General features: G+C 44.6%; 4 protein-coding genes across 4 annotated transcripts in view; 3 read left to right on the forward strand and 1 right to left on the reverse strand.

Moving 5' to 3' along the window:
- Nucleotides 1-9,017, forward strand: part of me2 (malic enzyme 2, NAD(+)-dependent, mitochondrial) — a 30,212-nt gene extending 21,195 nt beyond the window's left edge. The window contains exons 3-15 of the mRNA XM_014172498.2: nucleotides 1,315-1,448; nucleotides 1,682-1,831; nucleotides 2,061-2,136; nucleotides 3,212-3,373; nucleotides 3,490-3,703; nucleotides 4,010-4,107; nucleotides 4,399-4,512; nucleotides 4,704-4,815; nucleotides 4,944-5,086; nucleotides 5,285-5,387; nucleotides 5,572-5,642; nucleotides 5,841-5,939; nucleotides 6,549-9,017. Of these exons, the coding sequence (XP_014027973.1) occupies nucleotides 1,315-1,448; nucleotides 1,682-1,831; nucleotides 2,061-2,136; nucleotides 3,212-3,373; nucleotides 3,490-3,703; nucleotides 4,010-4,107; nucleotides 4,399-4,512; nucleotides 4,704-4,815; nucleotides 4,944-5,086; nucleotides 5,285-5,387; nucleotides 5,572-5,642; nucleotides 5,841-5,939; nucleotides 6,549-6,707 (1,635 nt within the window). The 3' untranslated portion in view covers nucleotides 6,708-9,017. The remainder of the gene's footprint in view (nucleotides 1-1,314; nucleotides 1,449-1,681; nucleotides 1,832-2,060; nucleotides 2,137-3,211; nucleotides 3,374-3,489; nucleotides 3,704-4,009; nucleotides 4,108-4,398; nucleotides 4,513-4,703; nucleotides 4,816-4,943; nucleotides 5,087-5,284; nucleotides 5,388-5,571; nucleotides 5,643-5,840; nucleotides 5,940-6,548) is intronic.
- Nucleotides 9,018-9,230: 213 nt separating this feature from the next.
- On the reverse strand, nucleotides 9,231-10,661 carry aptx (aprataxin). Its single transcript, NM_001139653.1, is given in 1 exon segment — nucleotides 9,231-10,661. A coding segment is annotated over 1 exon segment (1,047 nt). The 5' UTR covers nucleotides 10,606-10,661; the 3' UTR covers nucleotides 9,231-9,558.
- On the forward strand, nucleotides 10,560-13,353 carry elac1 (elaC ribonuclease Z 1). Its single transcript, XM_014172499.2, has 4 exons — nucleotides 10,560-10,820; nucleotides 11,353-11,522; nucleotides 11,882-12,358; nucleotides 12,740-13,353. Exons 2-4 carry the CDS (start codon nucleotides 11,366-11,368, stop codon nucleotides 13,216-13,218), a joined length of 1,113 nt encoding a protein of 370 aa, XP_014027974.1. The 5' UTR covers nucleotides 10,560-10,820; nucleotides 11,353-11,365; the 3' UTR covers nucleotides 13,219-13,353.
- Nucleotides 13,354-13,856: 503 nt separating this feature from the next.
- On the forward strand, nucleotides 13,857-22,080 carry smad4b (SMAD family member 4b). Its single transcript, XM_014172497.2, has 11 exons — nucleotides 13,857-14,526; nucleotides 15,210-15,640; nucleotides 15,965-16,139; nucleotides 16,233-16,262; nucleotides 17,522-17,743; nucleotides 18,583-18,690; nucleotides 18,821-18,871; nucleotides 18,967-19,150; nucleotides 19,269-19,437; nucleotides 19,568-19,706; nucleotides 20,166-22,080. The coding sequence occupies exons 2-11, from the start codon at nucleotides 15,401-15,403 to the stop codon at nucleotides 20,375-20,377; spliced, it is 1,530 nt and encodes a 509-aa protein (XP_014027972.1). The 5' UTR covers nucleotides 13,857-14,526; nucleotides 15,210-15,400; the 3' UTR covers nucleotides 20,378-22,080.
- The last annotated feature ends 966 nt before the right edge of the window (nucleotides 22,081-23,046 follow it).

Consider the following 23,046-nt stretch of genomic DNA (forward strand, 5'->3'; position numbering starts at 1 on the left):
AATACTGCTATGCTACCCTGTACATTATAATACTGCTGTACTACCCTGTACATTATAATACTGCTGTGCTACCCTGTACATTATAATACTGCTATGCTGCCCTGTACATTATAATACTGCTGTGCTACCCTGTACATTATAATACTGCTATGCTACCCTGTACATTATAATACTGCTATTCTGCCCTGTACATTATAATACTGCTGTTCTACCCTGTACATTATAATACTGTTGTACTACCCTGTACATTATAATACTGCTATGCTTTCCTGTATGTTACAATACTGCTTTCTACACTGTACGTTACATTACTGCTATGCTACCCTGTACATTATAATACTGATATGCTTCCCTGTACGTTACATTACTGCTATGCTACCCTGTACATTATAATACTGATATGCTTCCCTGTACGTTACAATACTGCTATGCTACCCTGTACGTTATAATACTGATATGCTACCCTGTAAATTATAATACTGTTATGCTACCCACAGTACATTATAATACTGTTATGCTACCCACAGTACTACTGGAGCTTGTTCTCCTATCCCCTCCCGTTCCCCCCGGCCTTTCTGGAGAAGGTTATGGTTTCCATGTGGGTCTGTTCTGGCTCATGTTTCACTGGAGGTCTAGCCAGTCAACACGCACCCTCCTTCCATCTAGTACCCCAAGCCTCCAACTGGCAAAATGAACATGAATGAGCTCTGCACGTGCCCGTACCCGAAACCACCTATGAGGGGTAGTCGTCCCAACATACATTCATAATGGCTTTCAAGCACATTATGAGCATACTCCCTTTAACCTAGTGTTCCCCCCTCTAAAGTTGACCTGGGATTCCGTGTACTGCAGGCAGGGTTCAATTTCAAAGGAAGGCTGTACCCCAAATACACATTCACTGGCTCCTAGAAACCTGGGCAGTGAGTTGTGAGGCCATCTGTGCAGAGGGCAGCTGTCAGTCTGTGGGGGATGTTCAGAGCAGTCATGCAGCATCTCTGCTTCAGTACTGTGCTTACTTGGCCCCAGTGCCAGTCGGATCCTGTTAGCTCACTGTCGATATTTACCCTGACTACCTCGCTGTCTCCCCTTCATTATCTCTCGCTCTGTCCCTCATCAAATTGAATTAAATCAAGTTAATCTGTCAAATGCACATGATACAGTGTAGATGTGTACACAGTATAATGAAATGATTACTTGACAGCTCTCCTCTCAACAGTGCAACAGCTACAATTATTTTTTATTGAAAGACTAAAATAGTTACAATAAGAACGTTATGTCTCCCTCATTCTCCCTGGTTTATTTCCATTCCTCCAGGGCATGGCCTTCTCACTGCAGGAGAGGCAGATCCTGGGTCTCCAGGGTCTTCTGCCCCCCAAGATAGAGTCCCAGGACATCCAGGCCATGCGTTTCCAGAGGAACCTGAAGAAGATGACAGAGCCACTGGAGAAGTGAGAACGGGCTCAGTCAAAGTAATGCACTATATAAGGAATATGGTGCCATTTGGGACCTAGGCTGTGAGCGACAACAAATATCAACCTAAGCCGAATAATATTTTCAAGCATTACAGGGTCTGAGACTGCAGAAGTGCAGTTCTTATTGCTACACTAAGTAATGAACTTAATCACATAACAACTTGACATAAAACGAAGGCATCTGTAACCACTACCAAAACTCTTCCCAGGTACATTTACCTGATGGGGATCCAGGAGAGGAACGAGAAACTCTTCTACCGCGTGCTGATGGAAGACATTGAGGAGCTGATGCCTATCGTTTACACTCCCACTGTGGGCCTGGCCTGTACACAGTACGGACACATCTTCAGGAGGCCCAAGTAAGAGCTGGGTCTTGGTTATTTAATTTTTTAAAACATGTTTAGTAATGGCCCGCTGCTCTTTCATAAGAATACACAACCTCTCAGATTACTATCGATATTGGCTTTGATTAGATTGCTAAAATCTGTTTAGATGGCTAAAAATGATTGGATTGTTAAAATGTCAGATTTCCTATCAGACAAAGGGGAGGGAGTTAACTGTCTGAGGACTCTATTCCTTTACCCACAGAGGCCTGTTCATATCCATCTTGGATCGAGGCCATATTCGCTCCATATTGGACAACTGGCCAGAGACCAATGTGGCGGTAAGCTGAGTTCCAGCACCATATTGAAAACATTGTCTTTATGTTGATATGCCCCCCCTCGCTCTCTGACAGCCTCCCCCTCGCTCTCTGACAGCCTCCCCCTAGCTCTCTGACAGCCTCCCCCTTGCTCTCTGACAGCCTCCCCCTCGCTCTCTGACAGCCTCCCCCTCGCTCTCTGACAGCCTCCCCCTCGCTCTCTGACAGCCTCCCCTCGCTCTCTGACAGCCTCCCCTCGCTCTCTGACAGCCTCCCCTCGCTCTCTGACAGCCTCCCCTCGCTCTCTGACAGCCCCGCCCCTCGCTCTCTGACAGCCCCGCCCCTCGCTCTCTGACAGCCCCGCCCCTCGCTCTCTGACAGCCCCGCCCCTCGCTCTCTGACAGCCCCGCCCCTCGCTCTCTGACAGCCCCGCCCCTCGCTCTCTGACAGCCCCGCCCCTCGCTCTCTGACAGCCCCGCCCCTCGCTCTCTGACAGCCCATCGCCCCTCGCTCTGACAGCCCATCGCCCCTCGCTCTCTGACAGCACCTCGCTCTCTGACAGCCCATCGCCCCTCGCTCTCTGACAGCACCTCGCTCTCTGACAGCCCATCGCCCCTCGCTCTCTGACAGCACCTCGCTCTCTGACAGCCCATCGCCCCTCGCTCTCTGACAGCACCTCGCTCTCTGACAGCCCATCGCCCCTCGCTCTCTGACAGCACCTCGCTCTCTGACAGCCCATCGCCCCTCGCTCTCTGACAGCACCTCGCTCTCTGACAGCCCATCGCCCCTCGCTCTCTGACAGCACCTCGCTCTCTGACAGCCCATCGCCCCTCGCTCTCTGACAGCACCTCGCTCTCTGACAGCCCATCGCCCCTCGCTCTCTGACAGCACCTCGCTCTCTGACAGCCCATCGCCCCTCGCTCTCTGACAGCACCTCGCTCTCTGACAGCCCATCGCCCCTCGCTCTCTGACAGCACCTCGCTCTCTGACAGCCCATCGCCCCTCCCGGTGTGGCATTGATTTGGGGAAGTTCAGGTCACCCCTGTCTGTTTCAGCTTCGTTTGGTGCTTAATGAATAGAATCCCTACCTGTTGTCCAGGCGGTCGTGGTGACAGACGGAGAGCGTATCCTGGGCCTGGGGGACCTGGGGGTGTTTGGGATGGGCATCCCCGTGGGGAAACTGTGCCTGTACACCGCCTGCGCTGGGATCAGGCCCGAGAGGTGCCTTCCTGTCGTCATCGACGTGGGAACTGACAACGAGGCAAGTAAAAAAAAAAAAAATTCAATAAAGCTTTATTGTTGTCATGTTATATATACAAAAGGCTGTTAGCTATTTTATGTACTGTATCATATCTATAACCAGTCTCCTTATTCCAGACCCTTCTGAAGGACCCATTCTACATGGGTTTGTACCAGAAGCGGGATCGTTCCCAGCTCTACGATGACCTGATCGATGAGTTTATGGAGGCTGTGGTGGACAAGTACGGCCAGGACACCCTGATCCAGTTTGAAGACTTTGGGAATCACAATGCATTCCGCTTGATGAGGAAATACCGCGAGAAGTACTGCACCTTTAACGATGACATCCAAGGTCTGAATTCACACCATCTAAATATATTATGCCAAATGGAGTGTGTTGTAGTGAGTATGTGCAGCTAGGTGAATAGCAGACCCGGGTTCAAATACTATTTGAAATCATTTAAAATACTTTACTATGTGATTGATTGAGCCTGGCGTAATGTAACAAATATAATATTCTCACAAATGCAAACCCCGCCCATCTGGCACTCCAGGCAGACTAGAGCAAATGCTACAAGTATTTGAAAGAGTTGAAATAGTATTTGAACCTAGGTCTGGTGAATAGCTGTGCATTTACAGCATGTGTTGTGGTGTTCAGGAACTGCAGCGGTTGCCCTGGCAGGGCTGTTGGCAGCTCAGAGGGCCATTGGGAAACCCATCACTGAACATAGGGTCCTGTTCTGCGGAGCAGGGGAGGTAGGCCAGACTCCTACTTGTATTACCAGCATTCCGTGTCTGCATACAGCAATACCTTTACCTGACATAATGTACTAAAGGTACTAAATTGATGTACCAAATGGTTAACACTGTACTCACTAAATCATAAAAATAAGTGTCATTTTAAATTTGCTTCATACTGACTCAGATACTGAGTCATACTGTAAATTGACACAGGACATTTTTACTTGTTATTGCTTCACATGTTTTTGCACTTGTGATATGATATTTTTGTCAGCTGAATAATAAATAATTGTGTTTTTTCTTCAGGCTGCTCTGGGTATCGCCAACCTGATTACCATGTCGATGGTGGAGAAGGGTTTAACCCAGGACGAAGCCAGGAAAAAGATCTGGATGTTTGACAAGGACGGCCTACTGGTCAAGGTTGTGGTCCAGTCCAAACACAGACACGTTGTCTTTCACTTCTCCTTTGTAACTGTCTGTGTGGCGGAACTGAAACACTGTGTATGGAGTGACATTAGAGTCAACAGAAATGGAATCTGAATTCAGTCATTTTGAATTTGTATCAAGAAATGTAATTTAAATTCAGTGTTTTTTCCTGTGACTTGCTGTAGGGCCGAGCGCAGGAGACGGATAGCAACCAGGAGGCTTTTGTGCATGAAAGCCCCGGAGATGTGCAGAGCTTCTTAGATGCAGTCAACGTCATCCAACCAACAGCCATTATCGGTAGGATCCATATTCTCCATTCTCGTCTTTATAATAGTAATAATACATTGTATAATTAAAATCAGTGTAACTCTTGTTGTCCGTGCTTTATGAAACCCTGGTAACCCTAACTTGTTGCCTGTTCACAGGTGTGTCCGGGGCTGGACGCCTCTTTACCCACGACGTCCTCAAAAAGATGGGCACCCTAAATAAACAACCAATTATTTTCGCTTTGAGCAACCCCACCACCAAGGCAGAGTGCACTGCTGAAGATGCCTATACCCTCACAGATGTACGTATCGATTCACCCATGTCGTCAGCTGCGTCCTAAATGACTCCCTATTCCCTACATAATGCACTACAGACGTACTGCACTATGTAAGGAATCAAGCATCATTTGGAATGCAGCCCTCCTCCTCATGTTTTGTTAGTGTGTAGGCCCAGACCCACAGTCACCATGGCTTCTCTCTGTATGTTGTTTGATATTCAGGGCCGATGCCTGTTTGCCAGTGGAAGTCCGTTTGACACGGTGACTCTGGCTGATGGACGTGTTTTCACACCTGGACAAGGCAACAATGCTTACATATTCCCAGGTTAGAATCATTAGATTATCATGTTTTCTCATCTGTATTTATAGAGAAAATCTCAGTGAGCCTTCTCTCGTCAACAGCCATGGGAAAGTGGATACGCATAGATGCGCCACATAAGTGTATTGTGAGATTTGTGTCGACTGTTGAAAGGGGTAAAGTGCAGTGTGTCTGCTTTGTCTGGCTGCAGGTGTAGCCCTGGCTGTGATCCTCAGTGGCGTGAGACACATCAGTGACACGGTCTTCCTGGAGGCTGCCAAGGTCAGAAATAAAGCTGCATTTCAGTCATTCAGAGCTCTCGACCTGTCTCTCTCCGTTCAGCTCCCCTGCGTTTACACACTATTTGACAAAAAGACAGGCCCTTAAAGACATATTTTACTAATTTTTGTATTTTGTTTACAGAGCAAATTGTTATGCAAATTATATGCAAATGCTGAGTGTTTTTTGTCATTCCGTCAGACCCTGGCAGACCAGTTGACTGATGAGGAGCTGGCGGAGGGGAGGCTGTACCCGCCACTGTCCAACATCCGAGAGGTCTCTATCCAGATGGCAGTCAAGGTCAGGATCAGACACTCTACATCTCGCTTCTTGTCTGTCAAATACATTTTGAGGGAGATAAAAGCATTCTACAAAATGAGCAAGGTCCTTTGATTATGTTGAAATCGGTGGCTTCGTCATACACAAAATATACTGAGGATGATGTAAAGAGTACCGCCCTGCCTTTGGTGTGATAGTGTCAGAGGGAACCTTTGAGAAGATAATGAAGGCAAAGATGTGCCTTCATAATCTGCTCAATAACTCAATCCGCCTTTGCACTCCTTTTAAACAACACTTTTTTTTTTTACATTTCGGCAAAGGGTGAAGTCTACAAAACTTTGTCCACTCTGTTTAAAACAAATTCTAGTTTTGGTAACAGAAAATTGTACTGAGATCAGATATTTTTATTAATGAGAATATGTGCATAATGTCGGCCAAAATATATCTCATTCAATCTTTCTCCCACTGCCGACCACTGGGCTTCCTCTCACCACCATATTTGGTAGTGAGTGGTAACACCAAGCGGATGCTTCACATTTATACGTCCAGTGAAATGTCTGTGTCATTGTTCTATCTGTGCCAAAGATGTGCCTGTAAATGTACTCTGCGTCTCACTGTCTCCCCCTGCAGGTGGTCCGGTTTGTGTACGCCAACAACATGGCCTTCCGGTACCCAGAGCCCAAGGACAAGGACACCTTTGTCAGGTCAACTGTATGGGACATCAGTTACGACTCATTTCTCCCTGACATCTATGAGTGGAAAGGGATGAACCCAGCACCTGATCATTAGAGAGTTTTGGGTGTGGAAAGGGGGCAACAAATCATGGTAGGGAAGGTGGGCGGGCGTTAAAGAGGGAATGGTAAAACTGGGAGATGGGGAGGACAATGAAATGAGGTTAGTTGTTTAATCATAGGGCAGATATTTGACCGATTCTTTTATTATTATTTTTTTCAAAATCAATTGGCAGGCCAGAAAAATGTATATTTAGTTTTTGTCGTTCATGAGTGGCCTTGAGTTTTTTTAGTTTTTTTACCAAAATTCCCCCCCCAAAAAATAACATTTTCTTTACTCAAACCCGTAGTTTGCCCACCCCTGCATTAGAGTAACCAGAATCCACTCTGTCTCCAGGCTTGTACACATATTTATTTATCTGATTTGACCTACTCTTCATTTGGCATGTTTTTATTTCGGACCGTTGTGTTTAAGACGGGCCCTGATTTTTCTTGATCAGTTTCCACATGAAAACCCTCCAGAAGTGGGGTTATTGTTAGTCAACATGCTGCTAGCTAAACGGAAGGATTCCAACATATAATATCACTCCAAGCTCTGGAGACCTTGCTTGAATTAGTTCATGAAACAGTTATGCAAAAATATAAGTAAAATAGTAGAACTCAGTAATAGTTTAAAGGCTTTTGCTGTTTACATTTTTTTTTGTCCATATCCCCATATGAAATAATATACAGTGTATGTATATTGTGTTATTGACATTCTAGTCATTTAGCCAGGGTTGAGTTCAATTCTATTTTAATTCCAGACAATTCAGGAAGTGCACTGAAATTCCAATTCTCTTGAATGCTTTTCAATGAGGAACATTTGGAATTGGAATTTGTTCTGCTAAATTCAGGTTTGTGGTCAATTCAGAAAGTAAACGCTCTTATCCAGAGTGACTTAGACTGTAATTATGCACTTGTTAGACAGTTGACAGAGCCTGGATGTTTTGTAGAGAGTATGTTCTAATGTGGGTGTGAAATGTCTCCTAGCTCTGATATTTAACTTAAAGATGGACGGTGACAGTTGTTAACTAGATCAACATGTTTGTGTCATGAATCCTGGGGTGTATTCATTAGTCGGATTCCTTTGTAAAAAGTTTTGTCTATTGCAAAATGTTTTGCAATGGAAAAGGTTCAGTCCAAACTGAAAACATTTTGCAACGAAAATGTGTTTCTATTGAACAAATTTTCAGTTTGCTTGGTTTACTTCTGTTTGGTTCCTAGAGTAAACTGTCTCCATTGCAAAACATTTAGCAAAAGACCAATGAATATACCCCAGATCATATCACCATGAGTTTCTCCCAGACTAAAGACTAGGCATAGGGAACCAGCCATATTCCATGGCCATACACATATCAGGGGATGGGGCTAATTTTCAGTATAGAGAGAAGAATGCTGTAATAAACACCATATCCAAATAGACATTACCAATGTTAGGATAAGCTCCATTGTCAGAAAACATAAATACATTACATGAACTATAATGCTCTTCACAGTCAGTTTTGTATAGGCAGCATATGGTTTACAAGCATACTTTTTTTTTTACCGTTTTTTTAATGTTTTAGTCACATTTTATATACAGAACTGTTCAATCACTTTTTGAGTAAATGGAAATAAGTAAAAAGATAAGCTGGATAGAAAACCAGCATAAGGCAGCTGAAGTTAAGAGCCACAGGTCCTAGATTTGTGAGACCGTTTAGCTAAGGATGGTAGACTGGCTTTTTTATCCATCTGCATAGGCGAGCGACGTGACTCCCATTTTATACACACCTCACCTCTCACCGCAGACGTAGCCAAAGAACAATGAATTGTATAGGAACACAATAGTTGAAGAAAAAATATATTCAAATTGGCTTATTTTTCTGCATATCCCACAGGCTAATTATATCTCTTGTACTGTTGTACAGTCCTCTTGTTGTAGTTGATCAAACTAGTTTGATGAGATGTCATTCACAAATGTACTATGTTCGACCCTTGAATTTAGATTGGACCATTAAATGACAGTCGGTCTCATTCAATGATTATGTTGGCCCATAAGCCTGTCCAAGCCTGTAACGTTGGTCTCCCATTCAGAGAATTGCTGTGCTGTATTCTTGTCTTGTTTGCTTTTCATTCATTTACTTTAAGTGCCCTGGTAAAAGTGTATGGTCCTTCCTCTTCCAATGTCTTTGATGTGTGCATACATGTATGTGTTTCTGGAGTTTATTTTTGTTACGCAGTATTGCCTTAGCGAATGAACGCACAAAGCGGCAAAAGCGCTCCTCGAGACCCCTGTGTGCTGTTACATGTGCAGAATTAAAATTAGTTTTACACTTGCTGTTGCACCCTCCCCCTTTGTCCTTTTAATGATTTATTCTGTGTATCTATTGAACAACATCTCCAAATGGATTTAATTCCAAGCTGGTCTACATTATGACCCTCTGATCATCAACACCAATATTGGATCCCAAATAGAATCATGAGTTGATTGTTTTTCTAATGGGATTTTCACATATTATTAAAGACAGTATAGAAATAACACATTTTCCATTTTCTGTGCCACTTTGAGACCAAAGTTAAATTTTATTTTTTGTCACAAACTTTTGCAACTATAACAAAACTATAAACAAATGTTCCCCCAAGCTTTATATTCAGACATGCACTCGAGACTTATTTGTACAAAAAACATACTTGCTGCACACTATATAAACAGGTTTTTGAGATGTATTAAAGTAAATGACAATTGGTTGTGAACAGACTTATGTATATTATGAGCATCTGCAGCAATAAAATGGACAATGTGGTTCCATAGTCAAGTTTCTTTCTACAATTGCCTCACGAGCATCATATCCCCAGACTTATATTTTTTGCATTTTTCTTCTGTATACGTTTCACAATCTACCATAGGGGTGAGATTTCAGGTGCTCCTTAAGTTGTGGTATGGTGGACAGCGCCATGCCACACACGTGACAGCAGAGAGGTAGTTTCAACAACTCATTTGTCCCTTCTTTTACCGTGACCTTCCCATCCTTTTCCAGCATCTGAATGACTTCTTGAGATTCTATGAAATAGTCGGTTGTGAATGAATTCCAGTGTTTCTTGTTCTTTAAACAAGGGGAGTCAAAGTCCTGGCTGATCACGTGTAGATGGACATGGCTCATACTGGGGATGGCGTGGTAGCCCTGGCGGAAGTGTAGCAGGCCGGCATCGGGACACTGCTGTTGTACAATCCTGTCTGCTACCTGGTTCATGTGCCTCAACAGATCACAGTGCTCCCTGCGCAGTGTCTTCAGACTGGGGATGGACTCCCAGGGCAGGACCAGCCAGTGGTAGTGAGCCTTGGGGTACTTGTCCATGATAACAACTACTCTGTCATCCTTGTAGACCTGCATTTTGGGGTCTTGCATTGAGGCTTTCAATCCTTGGCTCCAATATCCTAAAGTTTCCGTTTTCTCTGTTGTTTGAGGTTCAGGCTGTGTGTTAGTGGAGGTGGACCCTCCATGCTTGCACTGAGTGGAGTCCTCTGTTTTCCTTGGTACTTTATGCCCAGGGGGCTCTCTGTGAAGCTCCCGCTCCTCTGAGGCAGGCCCACAGGGCCTCTTGGTGCCCACACTGGACTGAGAGTTGGATGGATCCTCTTTGAAGCACACAGTATACAGGTACAGCTCATTGACCATGTGCAGCTGCTGGCCAGATCTCATCCCCACTTGGTTGCCTTTACCCACCACCTCAGAGTCCACACTAGTGGGGTTGACACCCAGTTGTTTTACACTGATATACCCTTTGTTGCAGTCTGCCTTGAGCTCAACCTGCTCCCTGGAACATTTTTTGTCTTTTATCGTTGTTTCTGGACCTCGACCCAAGATAACTGTCTGTAGGTGAGGTAAATGAATCGGTTTATGCCTTCCATTTTTGCTGATCAGCAAACAGATAGACATGATCCTCTTCCTAAAGAATTACGAGTTTCTTTAGTACGACAACAACTGCTTTCCTCTCTTCACCCTATGCGAGGTGCGTCAGCGTCGCTAGTATTTTGCGCCTGGTTTTGTTTCCAGCACGCACAAAGATGACGACTTCCTCTCTGACACGCACAAGCGGAGAGGAAGAGACGAAGCGAGAGGGATAACGACCCAAAATCTGTATTTTCCAACAGGTAGCGGTGTGTCGAATTTGCTTAACAAAACATGGAATGGCTTATTTACTACATGTGGCTTAGTTGATCGAATAGAAGTGTCGTAATGATTAGGTTGTTACGGCTGTTCTGAAATAAGTAGGACACGTGACATCCCGGCAACTGGAAAAAAAAGCATTTAATGTCGGAGCCTGGTCGTTACTAGTTACCACAGCCACAAAGTCATAACCCCCCCCGCCTATTTCTACAGTGTATCTTCTTAAAATGTGATTTTTAAACTTAACCAACCCAACGAGTACATTTTTAGTTTTCGTCAATGTTTTATATATAAAATGCCATTTAGACTTTCGCTGTGGGAACCGGTGTGTCTGTTGGTCACACGTGTATCTGCTCTCTCATTGGCTACAGTGGTCCCACCTGATCTTGCCTCCTCCCGACTGCCTTCCATTTTTTAAGACATTTATTTTCATTGTACCATATCTGGACAATATAATGGATACTATGTGGTGATGTTACTGCTGGTTTTAATGTTCGTTTAATGACATTTAAATAGTTTGTTTCTCAACATGACCATGGACCTAACTTTTCTGGGGACAGGGTCGGCATACCCTTCCCCCCATCGTGGCGCTTCTGCCCTCGTACTCAGAACAGAAGGGGAGTGCTGGCTGTTTGACTGCGGAGAAGGGACGCAAACTCAACTGATGAAGAGTCAATTGAAGGCTAGTGAGTTGTTCACTTTTCTTTAATCGTTGCTAGCTAGTTAGCATTAGCAATGTCAAACGTGTTGTTCTGGCGATATAATGAATGGTTTATTCTATGTTTAACTGTTTACAGAATTATTTAAATAAACACTAGATCGCCAACTTATTTTCACTATCAACAAAAACATTATTTGCTACTTTCCCACCCTCTTTGCTATCACGGCATTGATGAAAGGTTACAAACTTTACAGCCTGTAACCTTTGACGATGACGGGGTTAGAAATGCATGCATGTTTTGACAGTGGTCTCAATAACAACACAGCCTGAAATGAGGATGTGATCAGGTTGATCAACTCATATTTATTTATGTTTTTCTTACAGGCCGAATCACCAAAGTGTTTATCTCTCACCTCCACGGTGATCACCTCTTTGGTCTACCAGGGCTACTGTGCACTGTGAGCCTAAACCTCAACCCCTGTCCCACCCAGCCTCCAACATGTGTGGATATCTATGGTCCCCAGGGTCTCAGGCAGTTCCTGAGGGTGGCATTAGAGCTTACCAGCTCCCAGCTTCTCTTCCCCTATTCAGTACATGAGCTAGAGCCCACCACTGACCAGTGTCCCACAGAGGGTCAGCTAAGCCCTGACGTCACAGCAGATTCTGGGCGTCTCCATCCCCAAGAACGCGCCGGCCGAACAATCCCCCTGGATGTCAACAGTGACTGCTATGTTATACTGGAGGAGAAGCGTTTTGTTGTGAAGGCGTTCCGTTTGTTCCATCGGGTACCCTCCTTCGGGTTCTCTGTTCAAGAACATGATTGGCCAGGGCGTTTGAACACAGAACTACTGAAGGATCTTGGTAATCACAATATATACCTGGCATAATAATCTATATGTTTATCTCTGGGATTTGTCTTGATTATTCCATTTGTTTTATATAGGCAAGCCATTGTTATGTCATCAACAAAAGCTATCTTTTGACATACTGAATTGAGAGTACTCAATTTTAAAATAACTTACATATCTAACTTTGGTTGTTGCAGGTGCGTGAGAATAATTCGATGCCATGTAAAAAGAAAATGGAAAAACTTGCACACTGCTCTTGCCAGTGTGTGAAGGCTGAGAGGCAGATAAAACATGTAAGCTTAATGAAGTGATATTGGCAATAGCAGTGTGCAAGTTTCTATTTTAAGGTCATTCAATTTTGAAATAAATGAAAAACCTTTTGTCTATCTCACAGGTTTGAAGCCTGGACCACTCTATGGGCGACTGAAAGCTGGCGAGTCGGTGACATTGGAAAATGGACAAGTGGTGAAGCCCAGTGAGGTGCTGGAGGAAGCCATTCCGGGGAGAAAAGTTTGTGTTTTAGGGGATTGCAGCTCGTTATTGGGGGAGGGACCCCTGAGGGCCTGTCACAGAGCTGACATCCTGGTGCATGAGGCCACCCTCTCAGATGAGCATCGGGAGAAGGCAGTGGACCATGGGCACAGCACACCTAGTATGGCAGCTGCAGTGGCACAGGCCTGTTGTGCACGCATGCTGGTGCTCTACCATTTCAGTCAGAGGTATAAGCCGGCCGGCCAACACAAAGAGGGTGATGAGGATGATGTCTTGGAACTCAGGAGACAAGCTGAGGAGGCTTTGCAGGGCACAGGCATAGAGGTGTCCCTGGCAGAGGACTTTCTCACGATACCCATACCCCTCATAAGGCTTCACTGAGGCCTTACACTTGGTAGTTATGATAAATACTGTAAACAAAAGCCAGAGTGAGCAGGTTGTGAATTAAGCATCGAATGAATTACTTGGTGTCTGGGAAATATTTAGTAACTTGTCTGAATAAAAAAATGTATTGACTCTCTTTCTCCTTATTTTCCTCAGTGATAGGGTTCAAATCAATCTCCATTTTGAAGTTGTCAATTTTCTTCTTTCACAATTGGCAGATACCTCCTGATGACCAGGTTGGACATGAATCCAACATGGTCATCTGGAGGGCTCAGCCAATAAATTTGGAAGTCCCACCCAGTTCACTACATTAAAACGGTGGAAGCTCTCAATGGCGCAGACCATGCTGAAACAGTATTTAGGCCGTTTAGAGGCCTCTATCATTCTCTATGGTTCACACAACAGAATTGCACGTATTCAATTTGACCAGATTATTGAAATCAACCTAGCTAGAATAGTACCTGCACAATGAAAATTATAAATTAAATTCATTTAATTTGAGTCTTCAAAATATTCAGAAACGAACTGCTTTACTAGTTTTAAACCGGGCTAGTTTTCTCTTGGTGGGTTTGGATCTCTGCTACTACCCGCTGTTGCCCATGCGCAAAACGCCATGTTGGAAGAAATTGAACTGAAAATCGTCAGAGAGGAAGAGAGGGCCAACTCGGCGGAAAGACTGTTTTCCTCCCTCCGTTTTTTTCCTTCATTTTTTTCACCCACAAAGCAAGGCGTTTTTGTATGTAGGTCGATAAGAGTCGAATTTGGTCAACAAAAACATGAATGGTTATTTGCCTCGTGAGGTTTATTTGATCGAATATAAGTTTTGTAATGCTTTTAAGTTGTTACGAGTATACTGATATAAGTAGGACACGTGACATTCCGGCAATTTGAGAAAAAACCCCACTATATTCGGAGTTGTCTATTATGCATATTTATGAAATGATGCTTGTAGCGTTCTCTATTGAATAGAGGCGATTGACGTCAGCAACCCTCATCGAATATTTAAAAGAAGATTACAATAATGAGATAATCCACCAATCCAAAGAAAGGATTCACATCCCGCGGTACTGTTTTGTGGACAACGATTTCCATTGTTAGGGCGGAGAGACGTGTATCTTGTCAGAATATCCATAATCTTTGGAATAGCTGATACAAAGCCGTGATTTGTTATCCAACGTTTATTTTGATATTGAAATGATTTCCATATGTTATTTTAAATGATCAAGTAAACATTTAGGATAAACGAAGAAGTACGGTTGATCCAGCGCAAATGCAAGAACGGAATATCCCGGCCGCGTATGCAGGGTATGTTTGTGGATGGGGACGGGTGGCTAATGTTACTTCGTTTAGCAGTGAAACTCGCGAGTAAGCCAGCGAAATAGCCTACCTAATCTGTGGCGTCGACTTGTTTTTGATTAATATCAGACGAAATTACAGTGGCTAGTTAGCTAGATAGTGTTATCAAGACCATATTTAAAGCACTCGGACTGAGAATGGCTGTTTATTTATATGTTGTTGACATGTTTCTTCGTTTTGAGAAGCTAGTTAGCACGTTGTCCTGCTATGCAGCTGGCTAGCGGTAGCCGCAGTTCCCGACCACTATATACATTTGTTTTTTGTCGAAAACAGTGCGCTTTATTATTGTGCATTGGGTTATTTTAGCTAGCTACAGTTCGCTTAAATATTTAGCTAGCTAACGAACGGTAGCTAGCTATTTTGTTATTACTCAGGTCACTGTTGTGCAACGTAGTTAGCTAAAATGTTTATTGCCCGATGGGATAATGCTAGTTGTGTAACTTCGTTGCACATGCTGTCCTGTAGCACCTTGTTATGTCAATTTCGTGCATGATGTTTAGGATGAACATCATAATAACATACTGTACTTATCATGGCACGATGGGATGTAGCTAGCTAATAAACATCTTACTTATGTAAGATATTGGTAAAGTACCATAATAACCACTATTCCCTTCTGTCCTCTCTTTCAGAACCCTTAATCCTCGAAGCAGTGTGACAATCATTTAATTTTGTATTGGGATGCCTTGGTGGACTGGAGGGGACACCCTCTCATAGCTTCATCTTTTTGATGTGTTGCTCCATACAGTAAGAAACAACAACATTTTATAGTTGGGACAAAGTATTTATTCCCTAATAGAACGATACACTAGTGGTTCTCAGGATGTCTATCACCAACACGCCTTCGAGTAATGATGCTTGCCTGAGCATTGTACACAGCTTGATGTGTCATAGGCAAGGGGGAGAGAGCGAGACCTTTGCCAAGCGGGCAATAGAAAGTCTGGTGAAAAAGCTGAAGGAGAAGAAGGATGAACTGGACTCCCTAATCACAGCCATCACCACCAATGGAGCTCATCCCAGCAAGTGTGTCACCATTGGGCGGACTCTGGATGGCCGTCTGCAGGTAGGGACTACACCAATGTCTGGGGTGAAGTTTTCCCTAGGTACATATCTTGGATCAGATTCCCCTCCCCCAATTATAACCTTAATCATTAGTGGGGAAAAATACAAAACTGACCTAAGATCAGCGTCTAGGGGCAACTTCATCATACACCACTGTCTAGGGATCTGCTATATGTAGCAAGATGTAAAAATATATATAAAAAAGGTGAGATAGCATTATGAGTGAGGATCATGCAAAGATGAGTATAAGGGCATGAGACCTATTAGCACGTCTGGGTGAAGAACATTTTCATTGAGTTTAATCCTGTAATATTTTTCATCCCAGGTGGCAGGTCGGAAAGGGTTTCCCCACGTGATCTACACTCGGTTGTGGAGATGGCCTGATCTGCATAAAAATGAACTGAAGCATGTGAAATATTGCCAGTTTGCGTTTGACCTGAAGTGTGACAGCGTTTGCGTGAACCCATACCACTACGACCGGGTGGTGTCTCCAGGCATTGGTGAGTGTACTGATGTCCCTGCCGTTTGTTTGTGTTGACCTCCTGTGAGTGACAGTTTAAGCCTCTTATCATCGTTGTTGTTTTATTTCACAGATCTATCAAGTTTGCAACTTACCAGCTCAGGTAAGTGACCTCCATTTTGATGGTTATGTACCTTATGACGGCTTTCTTTTTTGTCAATAGCTAGGTTTCCATCCAATTGGCTACAGATTTTAAATCAAACATTCTAAAATCTGCATAAAAACATTGTGCATTTTCCCACCAGAGATGTTTCCAGCAAATTGACTTGTCTCAGATAAAAGACTGAGCGTGATGATGTGGGTAACACCTTTTGTGGTTATATTCCCATGTACCGACTAGAAAATACAAGTTAAATGGGTTTTCATCTCATTTTCAACTCTACTGATGGTTCTCACAAATGTTGCATTTTTTATAGTGAGTGTGCTCACTCTGGTATTGGCACGTGCGCTCTAGCCAGATATCTGCACGCGGTTGGCTAGAGCACACATATAGCCTACATGATGAAATTATAATGGACAAGAAAGCAAGATCATTTTTTTTGTCAAACGGCAGCCAAGCATCGATCATGTCACCAGAATATGACCCTCGATATTTATTGAAGGGAGCATCAAGTTAATCACCTTGCACTTTCACCACCCTGTGAAGTTCATCATAACTTTATTTCATCTGTAGCCTCATTTTTTAAAATTTTGCCTTTATTTATTTAACCAGGTAGGTTAGTTGAGAACAAGTTCACATTTACAACTGCGACCTGGCCAAGATAAAGCAAAGCAGTGCGACACAAACAACAACACAGAGTTACACATGGAGTAAACAAACATACAGTAGAAAAATACTATATACAGTGTGTGCAAATGAGGTAAGATAAGGGAGGTAAGGCAATAAATAGGCCATGGTGGCAAAGTAATTACAATATACCAATTAAACACTGGAGTGATAGATGTGCAAGTAGAGATACTGGGGTGCAAAGGAGCTAAATAAATAAATACAGTATGGGGATGAGGTAGTTGGATGGGCTCTAATAAACGGCATGCATTCCCGACCAGTCGTACTGTGAGGACCACACATGTCATCGCCTGTTTACTTCGATATGATGGTTATTATATCAATATTTGCGCATACAAATGTTTCCACCGATATTTCACACACACTTCATTTTACTGACATAAATATACCACCTTGTCTAGTGTGTTTTGTCAACATTTGAAAAGTTTACCAAAAAATGTTCTCTTTCCATCAGGCCTCTCATGACATGTTTTTTTTTTTAATCCAACATGCACTCGCATAAAAAGATGGGATGTAAACCTGGTTGTCTGTTTTGTTTCTTGTTGACCTGTATCTTGTCTCTGTGCTGCTCTCAGGTCCAAGCCTGGGACTGATGGTTAAAGATGAGTACGACTTTGATGGCCAGGCCCCACTGCCCACCATGGAAGGGGGTCACTCCCTCCAGACCATTCAGCACCCTCCCTCTAGCCGAGGTGGGCCCCCCTCGGAGCCCTTCGGCACCCCTGGCCTGCTGTCCCCCTCTGATGCCAGCACCGCCTCCACCTCCGCCTTCCCCAGCATCTCTGTCGGATCAGGAAGTGAGGGCCTATCCCCTCCCCCTTCCACCCTATCCACTCCCGCTTCTACTATCTACTCCACCTTCCCAAGATTATGGCTCTTGGTATCCTCCTCACCCAAATCATTAGAGGTCTTGAGTTATTCGTACCAGTAATAATCCTGGAAAGGTCTTGATCATAGTCTAGGTTTGTGTTTGTTTAGCTACAGCCTGTCTACACAGTTATGGTTGTGGCTGACTGACAGAACTTGTTTCATGTGAGAATCACATCACAGTAATATCAAACTCATCTTGGTATGTAATGGCTTAGGAAATGGAACCTATTTTGTTGACAACTGGTGGTCACCTGTTCATCTTCCTCTCATTGGTTATTATTAACAGCCCCACTTCCCCCACACTCTCTGAAATGCATCAAATCAAATGTTATTTGTCACATGCGCCGAATACAACAGTTCACCTTACAGTGAAATGCTGAATACAACAGGTGTAGACCTTACAGTGAAATGCTACTTACAAGCCCTTAACCAACAATGCAGTTTTTAGAAAATACCTAAAAGAAAAGTTATAGATATGAATAACAAATAGTTAAAGAGCAGCGGTAAATATCAATAGCGAGGCTATATACAGGGGGTACAGAGTCGATGTGCGGGGGCACCGGTATTGAGGTAATACGTACATGTTATTAAAGTGACTATGCATAGATAATAACAGAGTAGAGGGGGGGGGGCAATGTAAATAGTCTGGGTAGCCATTTGATTAGATGTTCAGGAGTCACTGCTCATTTACTGTGTGTTTGAACAGTCCAAGTGTGGGGTTCTCCCTACAATTCTGATCTGTAGGAATCTACCTGTGCCCTTACAGATGCCACCTCCACCTGGACTAGAAATAGCAGCTTCACGCCCAACATGCCTCACCATCAGAATGGGCACCTGCAACACCACCCACCCATGCCTCCTCCAGGACATTACTGTGAGTCCATGCCACTATCAGGATAAGTAGAACATGCATTTCATTGTTAGTACACATAATGCCCGCAACTTACTGATGTGGGCCAGGGTTGAAGGGATTGATCATTGATGCATTTATGTTACCCTCCCAGGGCCCGTACACAACGAGCTTGGCTTCCAGCCACCCATATCCAACCATCCAGGTAAGTGAAGCGTGACTCCTGTTTTTACCTGACAAGGTGTTCAGAGGGCTGTGTTGGTCTGGAGAGGAGAGGGGACTGAGTTTGGTCTGTTGCAGCGCCTGACTACTGGTGTTCCATCGCCTACTTTGAGATGGACGTGCAGGTGGGTGAGACCTTCAAGGTGCCCTCCACTGGCCCCGTCGTGACGGTGGATGGCTATGTGGACCCGTCTGGCGGAGACCGCTTCTGCCTAGGCCAGCTGAGCAACGTGCACCGGACCGAGGCCATCGAAAGAGCCAGGTACGCCAGCCTCCTAACCACAACTGTGTTGTGCTTCTGGCTCTGAATGGAGGTGAATTGATGCCATTGGCAGAGTATTTGGTCACCCCACTGATAACAGCTCTTCTCACTTCCCAAGGCTCCACATCGGTAAGGGGATCCAGCTGGAGGGTAAAGGTGAAGGGGACGTGTGGGTTCGTTGCCTCAGTGACCACGCCGTGTTCGTGCAGAGCTACTACCTGGACCGGGAAGCCGGCCGCGCCCCTGGCGACGCCGTGCACAAGATCTACCCCAGCGCCTACATCAAGGCAGGTCCCAGCGCCTCCTTCTGCTCAGCATTACCAATGTGTTTTTTTTATTATCCGCCCCCTGGTGTCCAAGCTGTGAACTGCATGTAGCGGGTAGTAAATATATTGGTTTTGTTCCCCTCCCTCCCAGGTGTTTGACCTGCGTCAGTGCCACAGGCAGATGCAGCAGCAGGCAGCGACGGCCCAGGCGGCAGCCGCGGCTCAGGCAGCCGCCGTGGCCGGGAATATCCCTGGGCCGGGCTCTGTGGGAGGCATCGCTCCCGCCATCAGTAAGCAGCACAACACTAACATACTCCCACAGACACCATACTCTGCTCCTGTTGACTGGCACAACTTCACACCAGAGCTGTAACCCTCAGAGCTGTAACCCTCAGAGCTGTAACCCTCAGAGCTGTAACCCTCAGAGCTGTAACCCTCAGAGCGGTAACCCTCAGAGCGGTAACCCTCAGAGCGGTAACCCTCAGAGCGGTAACCCTCAGAGCGGTAACCCTCAGAGCGGTAACCCTCAGAACAACACATTACTTGTAACACCACTCACACGCTTTTCTAATAGCCCGTTCCAAAGTAATTTGCTAATCGTCTCAGCCAATTGTAGCGTCGGTCAGTCATTGACGATGCATAGGAATCTGCACTTGTTCTGGAACTCTTTATCAGTGTGGATGTGTGATGTCGTTGAGCCTGAGTTGGGTTCCATTACATTGATACCTGAACTCCTACCTCCCACCCAGGCCTTTCAGCTGCTGCCGGCATCGGAGTGGACGACCTGAGGAGACTGTGCATCCTGCGCATGAGCTTCGTCAAGGGCTGGGGTCCCGACTACCCCCGGACGAGCATCAAGGAGACCCCCTGCTGGATCGAGATCCACCTACACCGGGCCCTCCAGCTACTGGACGAGGTGCTGCACACCATGCCAATCGGTGACCCCCAGCCCTTGGACTGAACCACCAGCCTGACCCCTCCACTGTGACACTTCAGTAGACAGACCTTGGAATGAGGTGGTAGGTAGAACAGGAAAGACACCCCGGTTTACCGCTTCAAGGAAGCAAAGACTTGTTTCTCTCTATGAGTCGTTCCTCTTTCTCTTTGCCTTCATTGTGTCCAGATCAGGACATAGTGGCTCTGATGACGGAACGGGCCAATCTCTTCAATCGCCCTGGTGACCTCAGATTGGTCACTTTTACCAGTGATTCCATCTGGTTAACCTTGTATGGTTATCCAGAGCAGAGTACTACTATGGTAAACTATACTCGGTTTCTTGCTCTACGTGAGAAGAGCAGGTAATGGTCTCTGCCATGTCGTTTACAGACAGAAACAAACATTTTAAGGCAATTTCCAGCAATACCATAATACATTTTTTGGGGGGGTTCTTTGTGTATTTTATGAAAGGAATTATTTTGTCCCATTTTTGTTTTTCTTCCTTATCCCCTTGGCTATTGTATTGTCCTGTACTATGGGAGATGAGTGGATATAGTGACTATATTTCAGACCAGATGGCAGGTCACTAAGACCCCTTCAATTACATTCACTATGTAAGGGAATCTTATTTCTCTTGAATGAATTTCTCCCTTATCTCATGTACATACATTTAACTGTAGTTCTTTTGTTTTTAAATGCATGTGAATGTTTGCATGAATGGTGAGAAGTGATGGCCACAAAGCCACAGGTTTTTGTGATGTCTTGATCTCAGGACAGCCTCGATAAGGAGGAATCAAGTATGCCATAGACCCCATCACAGCGTTTGGCTTCGATTTAAGATCATCATGGTGAGGCTTCCCTCTGCCACAATGTTGGAGGCTCTTTTCTGTTGTGGTTCTGCACTAACTGGGTTCATGGTGTTCGTGTGCTGTGAACAAAACCCCCTCATCTTGTTTCACCTCCCATGATCCCTCACTGCATGTCACTTTCCTACCATTTCTTGTTTTGCCTGTTGAGTATTTTATATTGCTGCACACACACAATCCCCTTGATGCAATTTGTTATATCTATGATACAGAACTGCCATTTTTATTTCATATCTAGTTGCATCTCCTAATAACATGTAATACGTTAGCTATTGATTTAGTTAAAATCAGATGCTGCTGAAATGTAGCTTGCGGTATCCCTAGAGATGAAAGTGAATTAGGATACACTTTTACTGATGTTTCTCAGCTTTGCTGTTTTAAGAAGTTATTCATGAGAATAATTAATAGATCATTATTAAGGAAACCTTCTAAATCTGCATTCTCAAATGTTCAAGTATCCATTTCAGAGATTTATGGGTTACTGTCTTGGATGTTTTGTTGTGATACATTGTCTTGTTGCTTTTCCCTCCCTAAATGTTTCACTTTGCTTTTGGGATGGAAGTGTGCTCAAACTGTGGGCATCACATTTTTAAGGAATTCATTTTGGACACGTACTTTAGATGTATCCAACTGCTTGGCTATAAACAACCTTAATTGGTTTATGAACAGTGATAGTTGTTGAATAGTTTTGACGATGCCCGATATCTTACGTTGCATTCTTAGGTCAATACAATTTTTTTTTGTATAAATTGCAATTTTACCATAGGATCCTGGAGAAACAAGCTAAATGAGTTGCTGGTAATTGGACAAATAGTAGTTTAAAAAAAAATTGTGAACCTATTAAAAATGGCCTGATACTCTATTTGGATCTGTCTGATTATGACCCATTGAATAATATACATTTAGTAAGTACACGCTCTGAGAAGCCCCCCTGTAACATCACCAGACAAGCTATTTTCCTAGAACCTGAAACAAGGGTGCCTATAAAACACCAACAGATACTGCATGGGGTAGAATGAGAAGACGGCCCAAAACACCAACAGATCCTGCATGGGGTAGAATGAGAAGACGGCCCAAAACACCAACAGATCCTGCATGGGGTAGAATGAGAAGACGGTCCAAAACACCAACAGATCCTGCAGGGGGTAGAATGAGAAGACGGTCCAAAACAGCAACAGATCCTGCATGGGGTAGAATGAGAAGACGGCCCAAAACACCAACAGATCCTGCAGGGGGTAGAATGAGAAGACGGTCCAAAACAGCAACAGATCCTGCATGGGGTAGAATGAGAAGACGGCCCAAAACACCAACAGATCCTGCAGGGGGTAGAATGAGAAGACGGCCCAACAGATCCTGCATGGGGTAGAATGAGAAGACGGCCCAACAGATCCTGCATGGGGTAGAATGAGAAGACGGCCCAACAGATCCTGCATGGGGTAGAATGAGAAGACGGCCCAACAGATCCTGCATGGGGTAGAATGAGAAGACGGCCCAAAACACCAACAGATCCTGCATGGGGTAGAATGAGAAGACGGCCCAACAGATCCTGCATGGGGTAGAATGAGAAGACGGCCCAACAGATCCTGCATGGGGTAGAATGAGAAGACGGCCCAACAGATCCTGCATGGGGTAGAATGAGAAGACGGCCCAAAACAGTGAGATGGAGAGTTGTCGATGGCCTATTCCAGTGTTTCCCAAACTCGGTCTGGGTGCATGTTTAGTTTTCAAATAATCAACTGTATAGTGAAAACCAAAACTTGCACCCGGGGGGGGGGGGGCTCAGGATCGAGTTTGGGGAACCCTGAAGTAAGCACCTTGTCAGTTGGCA

The sequence above is a fragment of the Salmo salar genome, chromosome ssa24, assembly GCF_905237065.1.
Source record: "Salmo salar chromosome ssa24, Ssal_v3.1, whole genome shotgun sequence".
Taxonomy (NCBI): domain Eukaryota; kingdom Metazoa; phylum Chordata; class Actinopteri; order Salmoniformes; family Salmonidae; genus Salmo; species Salmo salar.

Coding starts and splice junctions, on each gene's coding strand:
- smad4b (XM_014172497.2), top strand. CDS start 15,401: ATGTCTATCACCAACACGCCTTCGAGTAATGATGCTTGCCTGAGCATT. Junction 16,140..16,232: donor GGTGGTGTCTCCAGGCATTG/GTGAGTGTACTG, acceptor TTTATTTCACAG/ATCTATCAAGTTTGCAACTT. Junction 19,438..19,567: donor ACCCCAGCGCCTACATCAAG/GCAGGTCCCAGC, acceptor CCTCCCTCCCAG/GTGTTTGACCTGCGTCAGTG.
- elac1 (XM_014172499.2), top strand. CDS start 11,366: ATGACCATGGACCTAACTTTTCTGGGGACAGGGTCGGCATACCCTTCC. Junction 11,523..11,881: donor GAAGAGTCAATTGAAGGCTA/GTGAGTTGTTCA, acceptor TTTTTCTTACAG/GCCGAATCACCAAAGTGTTT. Junction 12,359..12,739: donor AGAACTACTGAAGGATCTTG/GTAATCACAATA, acceptor TCTATCTCACAG/GTTTGAAGCCTGGACCACTC.